Raw genomic sequence first — 17,758 nt, forward strand, 5'->3', positions numbered from 1 at the left:
AATATTCCGACTGTGTAAACTGCTTAGAGAGGGCTGTAAAGCACTGTGAATTGGTATATAGGTGCTCTTCCTTCCTTCCTTCCTTCCTTCCTTCCTTCCTTCCTTCCTTCCTTCCTTCCTTCCTTCCTTCCCTTCCCTTCCCTTCCTTCCCTTCCTCTCTTGCCCTTCCTTCCCTCCCTCCCACCCTCCTTCCTTCCTTTCCTTCTTCTCTTGTCCTCCCTCCCTCCCTCCCTTCATTCCTTTCTTCCATCCTTTGGGTTCGGGTAGGGTAAAGGTTAATGTTGAAGTTAGTCCAAATGCTTTTGCTGTAACTGATCATTTTTGTAAACCCCATGCAAATAGGAGAAGCATCACAGACAAAAATGCTGGACCTGCTGCTTCCCCTGGTTCAGGAGGAGGAAGACTCAGGTATTATTATCTTGGACTTACAGATTTCTTCAAGTTGCCTAGGTTGGGAAACACCCGGTCTGGGGATTGAAGAGAGAATCCCCGCCCCTCCCTCAGCCATCTGTAGGCTGATCTTAACCTCTTCATTATCTGGGAGTTGCAAATTCCCAGGCCTTACCTGCCAACCTGATCTGGAGCTGAGTATAGGAGAATTTTAAAATGTGCAATCCCAGGCTACCTGGACATGGAAGCTTCTTTGGCGAGAAACTTGCCCTGAAATATTTTTTTTAAATTTAATGCTGCTGATATATAGTATAGCGCAGTGATGGCACGCAGAGCCATATCTGAAGGCACGCAAGCTGTTGCCCTAACTCAGCTCATTTTTGGCTTCCGGAAGGCCTCTGGGGGAGTGTGGGAGGGCGTTTTTACCCTCTCCATGCCCCGGGAAGCCTCTGGAGCCTGGGGAGGGTGAAAAACGGACCTTCCTTCCTTCCTTCCTTCCTTCCTTCCTTCCTTCCTTCCTTCCTTCCTTCCTTCCTTCCTTCCTTCCTTCCTTTGGATTCGGGTAGAGTAAAGGTTAGTGTTAGAGTCCAAATGCAATTGCTCTAACTGATCGTTTTTCTTATCCCCATGCAAATAGCAGAACGATCACCAAAATTGTTTTTCCTGCTGCTTCCCATGGATCAAGAGAAGGAAGACTCAGGTATTATTATCTTGGAATTCCTGAAGAAAATCTGGGAGTTTCCAGATCATGACTTGGGAAACACAATCTGGGGCAGTGTTTCGAACCTTGGCAACTTGAAAATATCTGGACATTTGCCCTCTCCAGGCTCCGGGAAGCCTCTGGAGCTTGGGGAGGGTGAAAAACAGACCTTCCCTTCCCTTCCCCTCTTGTTGTTCCTTCTTCCCTCCCTCCCTCCCACCCTCCCACCCTTCCTTTGGGTTCGGGTAGAGTAAAGGTTAGTGTTAGAGTCCAAGTGCTATTGCTCTAACTGATCGTTTTTCTTATCCCCATGCAAATAGGAGAAGCATCAAACAAATTTTTGGACCTGCTGTTTCCCCTGGATCAAGAGGAGGAAGACTCAGGTATTATTATCTTGGAATTCCTGAAGAAAATCTGGGAGTTTCCAGATCATGACTTGGGAAACACAATCTGGGGCAGTGTTTCGAACCTTGGAAACTTGAAAATATCTGGACATTTGCCCTCTCCAGGCTCCGGGAAGCCTCTGGAGCCTGGGGAGGGTGAAAAACGGACTACCTTCCTTCCTTTTTTCCTTCCTTTTTTCCTTCCTTCCTTCCTTCCTTCCCTTCCTCTCTTGTCCTCCCTCCCTTCCTTCCTTCCTCCCTTCCTTCCTTTGGGTTCGGGTAGAGTAAAGCTTAGTGTTAGAGTCCAAGTGCTATTGCTGTAACTGATCCTTTTTCTTATCCCCATGCAAATAGAAGAAGCGTCAAACAAATTTGTTGAGCTGCTGTTTCCCATGGATGAGGAGAAGGAGGACTCGGGTATTATTATCTTGGAATTCCTGAAGAAAATCTGGGAGTTTCCAGATCATGACTTGGGAAACACAATCTGGGGCAGTGTTTCGAACCTTGGAAACTTGAAAATATCTGGACATTTGCCCTCTCCAGGCTCCGGGAAGCCTCTGGAGCCTGGGGAGGGTGAAAAACGGACTACCTTCCTTCCTTTTTTCCTTCCTTTTTTCCTTCCTTCCTTCCTTCCCTTCCTCTCTTGTCCTCCCTCCCTTCCTTCCTTCCTCCCTTCCTTCCTTTGGGTTCGGGTAGAGTAAAGCTTAGTGTTAGAGTCCAAGTGCTATTGCTGTAACTGATCCTTTTTCTTATCCCCATGCAAATAGAAGAAGCGTCAAACAAATTTGTTGAGCTGCTGTTTCCCATGGATGAGGAGAAGGAGGACTCGGGTATTATTATCTTGGAATTCCTGAAGAAAATCTGGGAGTTTCCAGATCATGACTTGGGAAACACAATCTGGGGCAGTGTTTCGAACCTTGGAAACTTGAAAATATCTGGACATTTGCCCTCTCCAGGCTCCGGGAAGCCTCTGGAGCCTGGGGAGGGTGAAAAACGGACTACCTTCCTTCCTTTTTTCCTTCCTTCCTTCCTTCCCTTCCTCTCTTGTCCTCCCTCCCTTCCTTCCTTCCTCCCTTCCTTCCTTTGGGTTCGGGTAGAGTAAAGGTTAGTGTTAGAGTCCAAGTGCTATTGCTGTAACTGATCCTTTTTCTTATCCCCATGCAAATAGGAGAAGCGTCAAACAAATTTGTTGAGCTGCTGTTTCCCATGGATGAGGAGAAGGAGGACTCGGGTATTATTATCTTGGAATTCCTGAAGAAAATCTGGGAGTTTCCAGATCATGACTTTGGAAACACAATCTGGGGCAGTGTTTCGAACCTTGGCAACTTGAAAATATCTGGACATTTGCCCTCTCCAGGCTCCGGGAAGCCTCTGGAGCCTGGGGAGGGTGAAAAACGGACCTTCCTTCCTTCCTTCCCTTCCCTTCCCTTCCTCTCTTGTTGTTCCTTCTTCCCTCCCTCCCTCCCTTCCTTTGGGTTCGGGTAGAGTAAAGGTTAGTGTTAGAGTCCAAGTGCTATTGCTCTAACTGATCATTTTTCTTATCCCCATACAAATAGGAGAAGCATCAAACAAATTTTTGGACCTGCTGTTTCCCCTGGATCAAGAGGAGGAAGACTCAGGTATTATTATCTTGGAATTCCTGAAGAAAATCTGGGAGTTTCCAGATCATGACTTGGGAAACACAATCTGGGGCAGTGTTTCGAACCTTGGCAACTTGAAAATATCTGGACATTTGCCCTCTCCAGGCTCCGGGAAGCCTCTGGAGCCTGGGGAGGGTGAAAAACGGACTACCTTCCTTCCTTTTTTCCTTCCTTTTTTCCTTCCTTCCTTCCTTCCCTTCCTCTCTTGTCCTCCCTCCCTTCCTTCCTCCCTTCCTTTGGGTTCGGGTAGAGTAAAGTTAGTGTTAGAGTCCAAGTGCTATTGCTGTAACTGATCCTTTTTCTTATCCCCATGCAAATAGAAGAAGCGTCAAACAAATTTGTTGAGCTGCTGTTTCCCATGGATGAGGAGAAGGAGGACTCGGGTATTATTATCTTGGAATTCCTGAAGAAAATCTGGGAGTTTCCAGATCATGACTTTGGAAACACAATCTGGGGCAGTGTTTCGAACCTTGGCAACTTGAAAATATCTGGACATTTGCCCTCTCCAGGCTCCGGGAAGCCTCTGGAGCTTGGGGAGGGTGAAAAACGGACCTTCCCTTCCCTTCCCTTCCCTTCCTCTCTTGTTGTTCCTTCTTCCCTCCTTCCCTCCCTCCCTCCCTTCCTTCCTTTGGGTTCGGGTAGAGTAAAGGTTAGTGTTAGAGTCCAAGTGCTATTGCTCTAACTGATCGTTTTTCTTATCCCCATGCAAATAGGAGAAGCATCAAACAAATTTTTGGACCTGCTGTTTCCCCTGGATCAAGAGGAGGAAGACTCAGGTATTATTATCTTGGAATTCCTGAAGAAAATCTGGGAGTTTCCAGATCATGACTTGGGAAACACAATCTGGGGCAGTGTTTCGAACCTTGGCAACTTGAAAATATCTGGACATTTGCCCTCTCCAGGCTCCGGGAAGCCTCTGGAGCCTGGGGAGGGTGAAAAACGGACTACCTTCCTTCCTTTTTTCCTTCCTTTTTTCCTTCCTTCCTTCCTTCCCTTCCTCTCTTGTCCTCCCTCCCTCCCTTCCTTCCTCCCTTCCTTCCTTTGGGTTCGGGTAGAGTAAAGGTTAGTGTTAGAGTCCAAGTGCTATTGCTGTAACTGATCCTTTTTCTTATCCCCATGCAAATAGAAGAAGCGTCAAACAAATTTGTTGAGCTGCTGTTTCCCATGGATGAGGAGAAGGAGGACTCAGGTATTATTATCTTGGAATTCCTGAAGAAAATCTGGGAGTTTCCAGATCATGACTTTGGAAACACAATCTGGGGCAGTGTTTCGAACCTTGGCAACTTGAAAATATCTGGACATTTGCCCTCTCCAGGCTCCGGGAAGCCTCTGGAGCCTGGGGAGGGTGAAAAACGGACCTTCCTTCCTTCCTTCCCTTCCCTTCCTCTCTTGTTGTTCCTTCTTCCCTCCCTCCCTCCCTTCCTTTGGGTTCGGGTAGAGTAAAGGTTAGTGTTAGAGTCCAAGTGCTATTGCTCTAACTGATCATTTTTCTTATCCTCATACAAATAGGAGAAGCATCAAACAAATTTTTGGACCTGCTGTTTCTCCAATGCACTTGCAAGGAGAGTCCAACATGGGTAATTCTACAGTCTGATTGGTAGGGACTGAGTTTAATTTAAATATTAGCCAGGCACCGCCCCCTAGCCCTCCAGTCTAAAAAACTCAGTCGCAGTAATGGGACTTAGAGTTTTTTCTCTCTGATGTTAAACCAATGGTTTAGTATATCACTTTAGTAAAATTATTTGTTCTGAATATGTATTTGTATTAACGATTTTCTCTCCCTTTCTTTTCCCTTACAGGCACCTTGGGGGCAGCTCCTTGGCAGCATAGGGTTCCTACCCTCCGTGGGGCGAACCCTTTGAGCTGCGGCCCCTTCTCTCTTGCCCACTCTCAAGCCTCTGTGTGGGTTAAGAAGGGGCCCCCGGGTTGCTTACCTCCGTGGTAGCGCCCGGTGTCAGATAACACGGCTGCCGCTATGGGGGGCCTGCTCCCTATGGCGGGCACGCTGCAGGGGAATCCGGAGCTGGAAGCGCCCCCCCAGAGCCCCCAGGATCACTTGGCTGCCTTGGTTTGCCTCAGAAAAGCCCTCGATTCAGGGCGGCGGCCATTTTGGAAACAAAGTTGGGCAGGAACTAAAGGTTGTTTCCCGCCCGTTTCCATGGTAACGTTGCGGCGGCCATTACTGAAGCCAGAGCCACAGGGCCTGTTTGTTGACTCGGGTGGTTGCTATGGCAACCGGAAGTCATCCTATTGGAGGCCTCAGTCAGCGTGACTCATGTTCTGAAGGCTTGCTTGACTCTCCTAATCTGCCCTGATACTCGCAGCCGTACTAGAGGCCAAGGGAAAAAAGACACTTGGCAAACGGGTTTTTTTTTTCCTTCTGTCGTGTCTGGCTGAGAGGTCTGCACTTGTCTCTATTCTGAATCGTGAGTGTTCAAATATAGAATTAATGATGGCAGAAACACCGGCCCAGACAGTGGAGGAGGCTGTAGGCTTATCTAAGCCAAGTACCCCCAAGGAGAGAAGCCAGAAGTCCAAGGGTTCCCAGGGGGCTTCGCTGAGGGAGGCAGAGAGGCGTATCAAGGCCCTTGAAAAACAATTAGAGGCCACTCAGAAACAGGCCTCCCTAGCCACCTTCTCTTCTGGACCTGATCCCTTGCCAGCCTCCCCCGCGATCCCATCAGGGGTAGCAGGCTTGGCTTCTGAGAGGGACTGGTCCCCGGAGCGCCCTTTGCAGTTTGGCCCTGGCCCTTCTCTTGAGGCCTACTCCTCTGCACGACAACCTTCTGTGTGGCCTGGCTCCTTCCCTCCTCAGACCTCTGCTCACTCAGCCTATGGCCCAGCGCAGGCTACCTTCACGCCTACAGCAGCTGGCCTACGCAGCGCCCAAGATAGCTGGCAAAGCATGCCTCCTGCCCTGCAGGATCTGATTACCAGTGCGTTTTCCCAGTGCGTTACAATGGGTGCACACCAACAACGCCAACCAGTGGGGCCACCACCGTTGAGGTTCCGAGATCCATGGACAGCCCCAGCCACACGGTCGCTGGCTGATTCCATGGAGGAGGAGGGATCTCCCGAAGATGTCTTCAGTGACCAAGATGATGAGCTCTCGGGCGATGAGCAACCACCAGAGCAGCCCGCGGTCACTGGTTTATTCAAGCCTTCCCTGTACAAGATTTTGCTTAATAAAGCAAAATGGACTATTGATCAGGCAGGGGAGGGACCCCAATCGGAGGCCACAGCTGCAGCTCCTACCACTGGACGCCTCTTTGTTTTACCAAAGCAAGAGACGGTAAGCATACCATCTTCTCAGGTCTTCCTGGAGACTATTCAATGGCCTTGGGAGAACCCGGCGGCTGCTCAGGGTCCATCAGTCCTGGACCGGAAATTTTATTCCTTCGATCAGGCGATGGAGGACTTGCTGAATTTTCCACCTGTCAACAAGCCCATCACAAGCCTTGTTTCCAATGCTCTGGTGCCTTCAGAGTCCCAAGAAGGTCTGAAGGCTGAGGACAAACGGGCTGAAAATATCGTCAGGAAGACCCACCAGATGGCAGCATGGGCCATTCGGGCCGCTTCGGCAGCCTCATTTTTTAATAGGGCCACGCTGCTGTGGATCAGGGACATCCAATCTAGGGTCAATCCGGAGGATGGTCGCCTCAGGCAGGACCTCAATAAGCTGCTGGCGGCCACGGAGTTCTCGGCAGATGCCACAGCAAACGTGGCTAAGTTCGCTTCCAGGGCCATGGCCTCCTCAGTGGCCTCCCGCCGCCTTATCTGGCTCCGCCACTGGCAAGCGGACGTAAAGTCAAAGTGGTCCTTGGCATCTTCTCCCTTTACGGGAAAAAAGCTATTTGGTGAAGCCCTCGACGAAGTCTTAATCGAGGACAAGGATAAGAAGAAGGTGATGCCCAAGTCAAATCGGGGTCAGAATAGGCGATTTACGCCATATCAACGACGCCAGCCCTTTCGGTCTGAGCCCGCCTCCGCCTCTACCCAGGCTCCGAGGCCCTTTTACCAGGGCTCGTCCAACCAGGGTTTTTTTAGGTCAGACCGGGCTTTCAGTGACCGTTACAGATCCTCGCAAGGACGCCGACCTTTCAGGGGAGCCAATCGTGGCTTCCGAAAGAATAAGTGACTCTCAGGATTCGCTTCAGCTGGGAGGCAGGTTGGCGCTTTTCGCACACCGTTGGCAGTGCACATCAACAGACGCCTGGGCGACGGCGACGGTGACTCACGGTCTATCACTAGAATTCACTCGACCACCGCCGCAGCGCTTTCTTCACTGCCCTGTCCCTTCAGACCCCCACAAACGGTCCCTTTTACATCAGGAAGTATTGCATTTACTGGAAATCGGAGCCATAGAGCCGGTCCCCACAGACCAAAGAGGCAAGGGGTTTTATTCCGTAGTGTTCCTTGTCCCGAAGTCGTCCGGGGGAGTCCGTCTCATCTTGAATCTTCGGCAACTGAACCTGTACATCAAGTACCGAAGATTCAAGATGCATTCGCTCCGGTCAATTCTTGCTTCGGTTCGGCTCAACGATGTGATGACTTCAATCGACCTCAAGGAGGCTTATCTCCACGTTCCTATTTGTCCTTCACACCGCCAGTTTCTGCGTTTCAGTCTGCAGGACGATCATTTCCAATACCGGGCTATGCCCTTCGGACTGTCTTCAGCTCCGCGAACATTCACGAAGTTGCTGGACGTCCTCACGGCCTGGCTACGACAACGGTCGGTACGCCTCATGGCGTACCTAGACGATATCGTCATTCTGGCCAGGACAACAGAGCAAGCGGACAACCATCTCCGCCTAACCATCAGGACACTCCAGGCTCACGGTTTCTCAGTAAATTGGGAAAAGAGCCACCTGACCGCTACCACACGTCTGGCCCATCTGGGCACAACTATCGACTCGACCAGGGGGATGGTTTTTCTGTCCCAGGACAGGCAATCCTCCATCCGAAAGCTGCTTCGAGAACTGGACAGACAACGATACCCCCGCCTGTCCTTCCTGTCGAAGGTCTTAGGAACGTTAGTATCCTGCATAGACATTTTACCATGGGCTCGTCACCATCTACGCCCGCTGCAGTGGTTCCTGCTCCCCTTTCAGCGGACAAAATGCAGTCATCTTCACCGGAAAGTACTCCTTACCACCAGGGTACGCAGGTCTCTCCAATGGTGGGTTACCCCGGCGTTAGGGAGGGGTTCCTCCTTCCTCCAGAAGGACCCTCTCCTAGTAACAACGGACGCCAGCCTAACTGGGTGGGGGGCTCACATGTCCTCCCACATGGCCCAGGGCCTTTGGGGGTCAGAGGATTTAAGAGACTGCAACATCAATCTGTTAGAGCTACGGGCGGTCTCGCTAGCCCTCCGGAGATTCGCCAGTTTAGTGAGGGGTCACGACGTTTTGATTATGACGGACAATGTTTCCACACGGTCACACATAAACAGGCAGGGCGGGACACGGTCCGGGAGATTGATGCAGGAGACCGAGTCCCTGATGTCTTGGGCCGAGGCCAATCTCACTTCCCTTTCTGCGGAGCACATTTCAGGAGTGGACAATGTGTGTGCAGACTGGTTAAGTCGAGAGACGTTGGATCCAGGGGAATGGTGTCTCGACCCCTCGCTGTTCCAGGAGATTGTGGGGAGGTTTGGGACTCCGGTGATGGATCTTTTTGCCACATGTTCCAATTCCCAACTCCCACGGTTTCTTTCTCGTTTCCCCTCCCCGGGAGCGGAGGGGGTGAATGCGCTGCGCCAAGGGTGGCCTCCCGGTCTGCTCTACGCCTTTCCACCGGTCATCTTAATACCAAGGGTGATCAGGAAATTAATACAGGAAAGAGCGGAGGTGCTGCTGGTGGCCCCCTTTTGGCCTCGACGCAGTTGGTTTGCCGATCTCACAGAGCTGTCAGTCTCCCCCCACTGGAGGATTCCCAGTCATCGGCTTTCCCTCCACCAGGGGACAATTTTCCATCCAGAGCCCCAGTGGTGGCAACTAACCGTCTGGCACTTGAGCGGTTCCATCTGAAACATCAGCTCGTGCCTGACAGGGTTATAGACACAACGTTAGCTGCCCGTAGACCCTCTACTAGGAGGGTCTATCAAGCCACTTGGGGAGCCTTCTGTTCATTTTGCGAACGTCAACAGTTAGACCCTCAGGGAGCGTCAGTTCTCGTAGTCTTAGCATTCCTACAAGCTGGACTGGAAAAGGGCCTTGCACCTAATACTCTTAGGCGTCATGTGGCGGCGTTATCAACTGTTCTGGGTAAGAATTACTACCAACCCCTGGCGAGACATCCTTGGGTCAGGGATTTCCTGAAAGGAGCCGCCAACGTTAGTCCTCCCACTGTACATCGATTCCCATCGTGGGATTTAGCCCTGGTCTTGGATGCCCTCACAGGTCCTCCCTTTGAGCCCGTTCGCCAAATCTCTCTAAGGTTCTTGACACTTAAGACTGCCTTCTTAGTAGCCATTACATCGGCTAGGAGGGTGTCAGAGATTGCGGCACTATCAACCAGACCAGACCTTTGCCAATTTTATCCTAATAAGGTTGTACTACGCTTGGACCCAACCTTTCTGCCCAAGGTTAATTCTGACTTCCATAGGTCGCAGGACATTGTAGTCCCTGATTTTTGTGCCCGTGGGACTCATCCTTTGGAGTTGAGGTGGCACAAGCTGGACGTCAGACGGGCCTTAAAAATATATGTTCGTCGAACCCAGGCATTTAGGGTTTCCGAGGCCCTGTTTGTGTCTTTTTCCAACAAAAATATGGGACGTAAGGTATCCTCTCAGTAGGTGGCTGAGGATCTGCATATCGGAGGCATATACAGCCAAGAACACACCTATTCCTCAAGGGATTACGGCCCATTCCACGCGTAGTGCTGCCACTTCTTCGGCCTGGCGGACGCAAGCCCCGTTAGAGGACATCTGCCGGGCGGCAATGTGGGCGACTCCGTCTACGTTTATAAAGCACTACAAGATCGACTCCTTTGCTTCAGCGGAGGCAGCCTTTGGGAGGAGGGTTTTGCAAGGGGTTTGTTCCTTTTCGATGCCCCTGTTCCAGCCTTCTCCCTCCCTTGGATGAGTAACTTGGGTATATCCCATGTTGGACTCTCCTTGCAAGTGCATTGGAGAAGGACCGTTGAACTTACCTGAACGGTCTTCTCGATGCACTGCAAGGAGAGTCCAAACCCTCCCGCTTGGGACCAGGGTCTTGGTTACTTATGTTTCTTGTTGAAGTTCTTTGAAGTTATTGTTCAATAAATTATGTTTGTTTACATTACTGCTCCTTCGTTCATATTAGACTGGAGGGCTAGGGGGCGGTGCCTGGCTAATATTTAAATTAAACTCAGTCCCTACCAATCAGACTATAGAATTACCCATGTTGGACTCTCCTTGCAGTGCATCGAGAAGACCGTTCAGGTAAGTTCAACGGTCCTTCCCCTGGATCAAGAGGAGGAAGACTCAGGTATTATTATCTTGGAATTCCTGAAGAAAATCTGGGAGTTTCCAGATCATGACTTGGGAAACACAATCTGGGGCAGTGTTTCGAACCTTGGCAACTTGAAAATATCTGGACATTTGCCCTCTCCAGGCTCCGGGAAGCCTCTGGAGCCTGGGGAGGGTGAAAAACGGACTACCTTCCTTCCTTTTTTCCTTCCCTTTTTCCTTCCTTCCTTCCTTCCCTTCCTCTCTTGTCCTCCCTCCCTTCCTTCCTTCCTCCCTTCCTTCCTTTGGGTTCGGGTAGAGTAAAGCTTAGTGTTAGAGTCCAAGTGCTATTGCTGTAACTGATCCTTTTTCTTATCCCCATGCAAATAAAAGAAGCGTCAAACAAATTTGTTGAGCTGCTGTTTCCCATGGATGAGGAGAAGGAGGACTCGGGTATTATTATCTTGGAATTCCTGAAGAAAATCTGGGAGTTTCCAGATCATGACTTTGGAAACACAATCTGGGGCAGTGTTTCGAACCTTGGCAACTTGAAAATATCTGGACATTTGCCCTCTCCAGGCTCCGGGAAGCCTCTGGAGCCTGGGGAGGGTGAAAAATGGACCTTCCTTCCTTCCTTCCTTCCCTTCCCTTCCCTTCCCTTCCTCTCTTGTTGTTCCTTCTTCCCTCCCTCCCTCCCTTCCTTTGGGTTCGGGTAGAGTAAAGGTTAGTGTTAGAGTCCAAGTACTATTGCTGTAACTGATCGTTTTTCTTATCCCCATGCAAATAGGAGAAGCATCAAACAAATTTTTGGACCTGCTGCCTCCCATGGATGAGGAGAAGGAAGACTCAGGTATTATTATCTTGGAATTCCTGAAGAAAATCTGGGAGTTTAGGAGCTGAGTATGGGGGTATTTTAAAATGTGCAATCCCAGGCTACCTGGACATGGAAGCTTCTTTGGTGAGAAACTTGCCCTGAAATATTTTTTTTAAATTTAATGCTGCTGATATATAGTATAGAGCAGTGATGGCACGCAGAGCCATATCTGAAGGCATGCAAGCTGTTGCCCTAACTCAGCTCATTTTTGGCTTCCGGAAGGCCTCTGGGGGAGTGTGGGAGGGCGTTTTTACCCTCTCCAGGCTCCAGGAAGCCTCTGGAGCCTGGGGAGGGTGAAAAACGGACCTTCTTTCCTTCCTTCCTTCTTTCCTTCCTTCCTTCCCTTCCTCTCTTGTTGTTCCTTCTTCCCTCCCTCCTTCCCTCCCTCCCTCCCTCCCTCCCTCCCTCCCTTCCTTCCTTTGGGTTCGGGTAGAGTAAAGGTTAGTGTTAGAGTCCAAGTGCTATTGCTCTAACTGATCATTTTTCTTATCCCCATACAAATAGGAGAAGCATCAAACAAATTTTTGGACCTGCTGTTTCCCCTGGATCAAGAGGAGGAAGACTCAGGTATTATTATCTTGGAATTCCTGAAGAAAATCTGGGAGTTTCCAGATCATGACTTGGGAAACACAATCTGGGGCAGTGTTTCGAACCTTGGCAGCTTGCAAATATCTGGACATTTGCCCTCTCCAGGCTCCGGGAAGCCTCTGGAGCCTGGGGAGGGTGAAAAACGGACTACCTTCCTTCCTTTTTTCCTTCCTTCCTTCCTTCCTTCCTTCCTTCCCTTCCTCTCTTGTCCTCCCTCCCTCCCTTCCTCCCTTCCTTTGGGTTCGGGTAGAGTAAAGGTTAGTGTTAGAGTCCAAGTGCTGTTGCTGTAACTGATCCTTTTTCTTATCCCCATGCAAATAGGAGAAGCGTCAAACAAATTTGTTGAGCTGCTGTTTCCCATGGATGAGGAGAAGGAGGACTCGGGTATTATTATCTTGGAATTCCTGAAGAAAATCTGGGAGTTTGCAGATCATGACTTGGGAAACATAATCTGGGGCAGTGTTTCGAACCTTGGTAACTTGAAAATATCTGGACATTTGCCCTCTCCAGGCTCCGGGAAGCCTGGGGAGGGTGAAAAACGGGCCTATAGGGCCCACCAGAAGTGGGGAAACAGGCTGTTTTTGGCCTCCAGAGGGCCTCTGAGGGGCAGGGGAGGCAATTTTCATCCTCCCCAGGCATTGAGTGTGTGCACACTCTTGCGGCACCCAAGGGAACAAAGGTTCGCCATCATGGGTATAGCATCTCCAAACTGCAGTCCAACCCATTACAATTAACTGGATGTTTTTCTTGAGACCGGCTTCCCCTGCTACTGTGGTGCCACTCTCTGTCTACGGAGGGCAGGCACACGGCCCTGATTCGAGATTTGGCTTCTGCGCATGCATAGGGATCAAAATCTCGCGAGGGGACATGCGCACTCACAAAATATTGCCGGCTTGCCAATCTTGCAAGATATTGGTAGTTTGCTCAAAATTGCCAAAAGTTCGCCCGCCCGTGCATCCTTTTACGAGATATTGCTTCCTGCATATATGCAGAAGCCAAATCGTGCTCTGATGCATGCACCCACTGTACGCACAGCTTTTATTTCATTCCTAGTGGTTTTTCACACATTATTTGCTTTTACATTGATTCCTATGGGAAAAATTGCTTCTACTTACAAACTTTTCTAATTAAGAACCTGAAGTTCTTAAATAGAGGTACCACTGTATTCTTCCTGTATGTGCTGCTTTTATATATACACACACACAAACACACAAACCAGCGGTGAAATGCTCCTGGGTCACGCATGTCTGTCAGTCATCGGAGAGCCGGTCACGAAGGGAGCATGAGGCTCTGCCCACCCACCTGGATGCATCCCCTTTGGGTTCTTTTACCCTCTGCACATGTGCAAAGCATTCTGCGCATGCGCAGAGGGTAAAAGAACCCAAATGGCGGCATCTGGGTGAGTGGGCGGAGCCTCACACTCCCTTTGCAACTGATTCGCCGATGACCGGGAGTATTTCAAAATACAAACACACACACTCACACATAACATTTTATGTTATGAGTGTCCTCCTTACACTTTTTTGGTTTTTTTAGCGGAGAAATAAAGAGGATCAGATGAAAGTCATCTTCATCTGTGAAAGTGAGCAACTTCAGAACACACACAAACAACCTTTTATGTTATGAGTGTCCTCCTTACACTTCTTATTTTTTAGGAGAAAGATGACGAAATTGAGGATAAAGTAGAGGAAGAGGTGAAAGATGCGGAATTTGAGAAAGTGGAGGAAGACGTAAAATATGAGGAACTTGAGGAGAAAGTGGAGGAACTTGAGGAGAAAGTGGAGGAAGAGGAGAAAGTGGAGGAAGAAGAGAAACTCCCCTTCGTCCTTAATTGTGAGTAACTTCCCTCCCCCCCCAACCCCCCCTCCCCCCGATTTGTATACTGGAAGGAATTCCTTGCATGTCTAATCTTACTTGGCCAATTAAGGTATCTAATTCAATTCAATTCAATCTTTTCCCCCTTCCCTCCCCATCCTTAAGGTGATAGTTTGTACTGGATAGAAGATGTGGATAGTTCTGCGGTCAAGAAGTCAACCTCTCGGTACAGGCAGGGCCTTTACAGCAACCGAAAGTCTTTCTCTCAGCAGCTGGAGAATGCAGCAAGAAAAGCAGCTATCAAGGTAAGAGGAAAAAGGAAACCCACCAGACTATAGCGCTCCATCTGGGGAACCGTCAAGAAACGACAATGCAGATGGAATGTGGCTTTCAGGCCAAACATTTCCTTCCTCATTTACGCCTCTGAAACGAGCATCTAATGCTTTCTTGCAACAAAGCAGCCTGTTTTCCAAAAGTCCTTGACCTCAGAAGAATGAGGTTGCTCCCATGAACCAAGAAGAGCATCACCTGCATCTCCAAATAATGTTTGTTCCACCTTTCTTTGCCATCCGTGTCCATCGAGCCATCGAGAGACTCCCTGGCAGGATGACTTCTGGCATCCCTGATCCCCCTTCAAAAGGAAGGTCCTGGAGCTTCCAGAGGGTTGGCTGGATGTATCCATAACTCTTCTGTGGGGAAAAGAGACAGAAAAACCTCATTGAAATGAGAAGAAATGCCTGGAAGCATCTGTTCAAGCCATTCAAGATCGACAGAAGTCTATGGTAGAGTTCCATGCTCCCTACATTGAGATGATAGTCATCGAAGGATGATGGGAAGTGAGGGATCTCCTCTTCCTTTTTCCACCCATCGAGCACTGAAATGGCTTCTCCTCTTGCCCGTCTGGCTGCTCTTCCTTAGGCGTTTGAGGTCCCAATGGAGCTGGGCATGAATTCCCTTCCAGGTCACATCCAATTCCTTGCAAGGAGTTCAGATATGGCTCTGAATAATTTGCATCAACTCCCTGATAAAAATAAAGAAAAGACCATCAAAATGCAAGAATGAGAGATCCGTCTGTGTAAACGGTGTATTTGTGGCATTGGGTTCCTGGATGAAGGAGAGGGTTGGACTAGATGACCGTGAAGGTGCTTTCACAGCTTACATTCTGTGATTCTCTGAATATCTGTAATACAGGTAATCCTTGATTTATGACCAGTCATTTAGAAACAGTTGAAAATCATGACAAACCTGGAAAATGCAACTTAGAAGCAGGCCATTACAGTGTCCCTGCAGTCGTGCGATTGCAATCCAGGCCCTTTACAGCTGGCTCCCAGGGTTACATGGTGATCATTTGCAATCTTCTCAGGGGCTTCCAACAGAAAATCAATGGGGAAGCCAATGGGGGAGGCTACAAGTCAGGGTCAGGTGACGTCTCACTCTTTCTTTTCTAATTAAAAATCAGAATATATTGGAATTAGCAATTTAGAAAAATTAGAAAAGGAAAATTATATTTAAAAAATTCCTTTTTAAATTCATCTAATAGTGTAATGAGGAGTCCTAGCCAACCTTTCCCGGATCTCGTAAGAGCTGTGAGACAAGTGAGCCTTGTGTGTGTGTGTGTGGGGGGGGGGGGGCGGGGGGGGGGGGGGGGGGGGGGGGGGGGGGGGGGTGTGTTTGTCGGAAAACCATTTGGATCGAAATCAGACATTCAGACATTCACCCTCTCCCACCCGCTGCAGACCGAGAGAAGCAGAGTCTCTTCTGGTCTCCTCCTTGATAATTGCCCTGGAGATGCTCGGAGGTCCTTCCTGCCCCCTTTTCTCTGGGATCCCATCCTGGGGGTCCTGAGGAGCCTCCCATCTTTCCCAGCCATCATGGGATCAAGTGGGAAAGGAGCCCCAAAGGAAAGGAATCCCTGACTGGAGACCCCCATTTTGGACAAGGAAGGTCCATGGTTGGGGAGAGGAGCTAAGGGATCCAGTTGGGCCCAAGCAGAGGCTCCTTCCCTCCGCAGAATACTGGAATAGTGCAACTGAAAAGAGGTTGAGACCCTGGAAGAAAAAGTCCAGAGAAGAGCCACTGAGGGGACCAAAGGCCTGGAGGCTGAAGCATACGAAGAGCGGCTGCAGGTTTTGGGCATGGCTAGTCTGGAGAAAAGAAGAATTAGGGGTGAGGTCCTGGCAGCACTCCAGTATTTGAGGGGCTGCCATCCAGAAGAGGGGACACATTATTCTCCAGGGCCCCAGAGGGCAGCACAAGGAACGATGGATGGGAACTAAGGACTGAGAGAAGCCACCTGGAATGAAGGAGAAATTATCCTCACAGCGAGGACAGTTAGCCAGTGGAACCGCTTGCCTTCAAGATTCCCTTGTCTGGGGGGGTGGGGGATAGCAGGGGGCTGGGCTAGAAGACCTCCAAGGTCCCTTCCAGCTCTAGTATATCCTGCTCTGTTCGAGAGGCCACAGGCACAACCCCTCCCCCATTGTCTGGGCTGCTCCCTCAGGAAGACCCAAATCATCCACAGATAACGACCCCTAAGGATTCCAGGAGTTGGTACATTCCAACGACTTTCTGCCTGTGTAGAATCCCCCTGTCCAAATGGCTCAGTCCAAAGAGGCCACTGAGGGAAGCAAGAAAAGCTCTCAACTAATAATAAAACCCCAAACCCCAGAACAGAATAATAGGATAGGATCTAGGATAGGATAAATAGAACAGAATAGAGGAAAGAGGAAATAGAATAGAATAGGATAGGATAGAAAAAACTAGGATAGGATAGCTTGGCATTGCATGTACGCCATAGCACAGAATATAGGAGAAAATGTAGAATAGAATATGATATAATAACTTTATTATAACTTTCAATGTACACTAATCAGCATAGATTAAAACAACATTTTGTTGCATACAGTTCTGAAAGGGTGGCCCCCTCCAATATTCATTACACAAACATGACTAAATAAGTAAATATTATACATATACCCTTATACTCACCTATATTCTATGACACAGAGAAACCACACAATATAGTTTGGATCAATACGTGTATGTGGCGATTAAAATGATTCCTGGGGTTGCCAGAGGGAGGAGTTGTAGTAGCAACGCTCAAGTTATACACAGAAACACAAGAAATATTTTTCAATTGAAAAAAAGTTTGATGATTCTAGTAAAAAACCCACTAATTTCTCTCTGGTCCTGAAATTTACAGCACGACCCCCCAGACGAGCTCTCCGAATAAGGAGCTCCTGGCAAAAGCTGCCCAGCTTGCCCAGGAGAACTCCGAACTCTGCAGAGAGCTGCAGGCGAAAGAGAGGAGGGGAGCAATTCTCGGACAGCAAGGCTGACTTGGGCAAAGGGGCAAAAGTCAATAACGGAGAAAGTAAAGCTCAGAAACTGCCAGGTATTTTTAGGTAGCTTTAATTTGAAACAAGTTGCATTGTTTGAATGAAAACCTGATTGGGCTAATTTTGCTCTTGTCTTTCTCTTTTGCAGAATTGGTCATCTTCAGATAAAGTTGAATGTTGAGAGGGACAAATATCGAAGCCTCCTCTGCAGAGTTGTGGAGCAAACTGGCCGGAGTCAGGATCAACAACTGGAGAAGTGAGAAATATTTATAGATGAATTCCGACATTCTTTCAAATCCTTCCTTCCTCCCTCCCTCTCTCATTCTCTCCATCCATCTCTATCTATCTATCTATCTATCTATCTATCTATCTATCTATCTATCTATCTATCTATCTATCTATCTATCTATCTACCTACCTACCTACCTACCTACCTACCTACCTAATCTATCTATCTATCTATCTATCTATCTATCTATCTATCTATCTATCTATCTATCTATCTATCTATCTATCTATAATGAGAGAGCTAATTTCTGTCCCTTCTTCATAATTTACAAGAATTCCCGTCTGCTAGAGGACATGGTGGCCGAAAGGGTGG

The 17,758-nt window shown here is 48.9% G+C and overlaps 2 protein-coding genes across 4 annotated transcripts; both read left to right on the forward strand.

The window, feature by feature from the left end:
* The first annotated feature begins 332 nt into the window (after positions 1 to 332).
* Positions 333 to 5,446, forward strand: LOC139173203 (cyclic nucleotide-gated channel beta-1-like). The gene is made up of 12 exons (XM_070762814.1): positions 333 to 408; positions 1,411 to 1,473; positions 1,828 to 1,890; positions 2,241 to 2,303; positions 2,642 to 2,704; positions 3,030 to 3,092; positions 3,437 to 3,496; positions 3,827 to 3,889; positions 4,240 to 4,302; positions 4,623 to 4,690; positions 5,059 to 5,181; positions 5,438 to 5,446. Exons 1-12 carry the CDS (start codon positions 333 to 335, stop codon positions 5,444 to 5,446), a joined length of 777 nt encoding a protein of 258 aa, XP_070618915.1.
* A 5,492-nt stretch (positions 5,447 to 10,938) lies between these two features.
* LOC139173115 (splicing regulatory glutamine/lysine-rich protein 1-like) lies at positions 10,939 to 17,102 on the forward strand. 3 transcript variants are annotated; one of them, XM_070762677.1, is made up of 7 exons: positions 10,939 to 10,995; positions 11,330 to 11,392; positions 11,921 to 11,983; positions 12,326 to 12,388; positions 13,660 to 13,837; positions 13,985 to 14,124; positions 17,022 to 17,102. In XM_070762677.1, the coding sequence occupies exons 1-7, from the start codon at positions 10,975 to 10,977 to the stop codon at positions 17,049 to 17,051; spliced, it is 558 nt and encodes a 185-aa protein (XP_070618778.1). In that variant the 5' UTR covers positions 10,939 to 10,974; the 3' UTR covers positions 17,052 to 17,102. The 3 variants fall into 3 exon arrangements, with proteins under 3 accessions (XP_070618778.1, XP_070618777.1, XP_070618779.1); XM_070762676.1 differs by lacking the exon at positions 17,022 to 17,102 and having other exon boundaries at positions 13,985 to 14,445; XM_070762678.1 differs by lacking the exon at positions 17,022 to 17,102 and having other exon boundaries at positions 12,329 to 12,388; positions 13,985 to 14,445.
* The last annotated feature ends 656 nt before the right edge of the window (positions 17,103 to 17,758 follow it).

This window comes from Erythrolamprus reginae, chromosome 10 (assembly GCF_031021105.1).
Source record: "Erythrolamprus reginae isolate rEryReg1 chromosome 10, rEryReg1.hap1, whole genome shotgun sequence".
In the NCBI taxonomy this organism is placed as follows: domain Eukaryota; kingdom Metazoa; phylum Chordata; class Lepidosauria; order Squamata; family Dipsadidae; genus Erythrolamprus; species Erythrolamprus reginae.

Coding starts and splice junctions, on each gene's coding strand:
- LOC139173115 (XM_070762676.1), top strand. CDS start 10,975: ATGAGGAGAAGGAGGACTCGG. Junction 12,389..13,659: donor TGAGGAGAAGGAGGACTCGG/GTATTATTATCT, acceptor CTTATTTTTTAG/GAGAAAGATGACGAAATTGA. Junction 13,838..13,984: donor ACTCCCCTTCGTCCTTAATT/GTGAGTAACTTC, acceptor CCCATCCTTAAG/GTGATAGTTTGTACTGGATA.
- LOC139173203 (XM_070762814.1), top strand. CDS start 333: ATGCAAATAGGAGAAGCATCACAGACAAAAATGCTGGACCTGCTGCTT. Junction 1,891..2,240: donor TGAGGAGAAGGAGGACTCGG/GTATTATTATCT, acceptor CCATGCAAATAG/AAGAAGCGTCAAACAAATTT. Junction 2,705..3,029: donor TGAGGAGAAGGAGGACTCGG/GTATTATTATCT, acceptor CCATACAAATAG/GAGAAGCATCAAACAAATTT.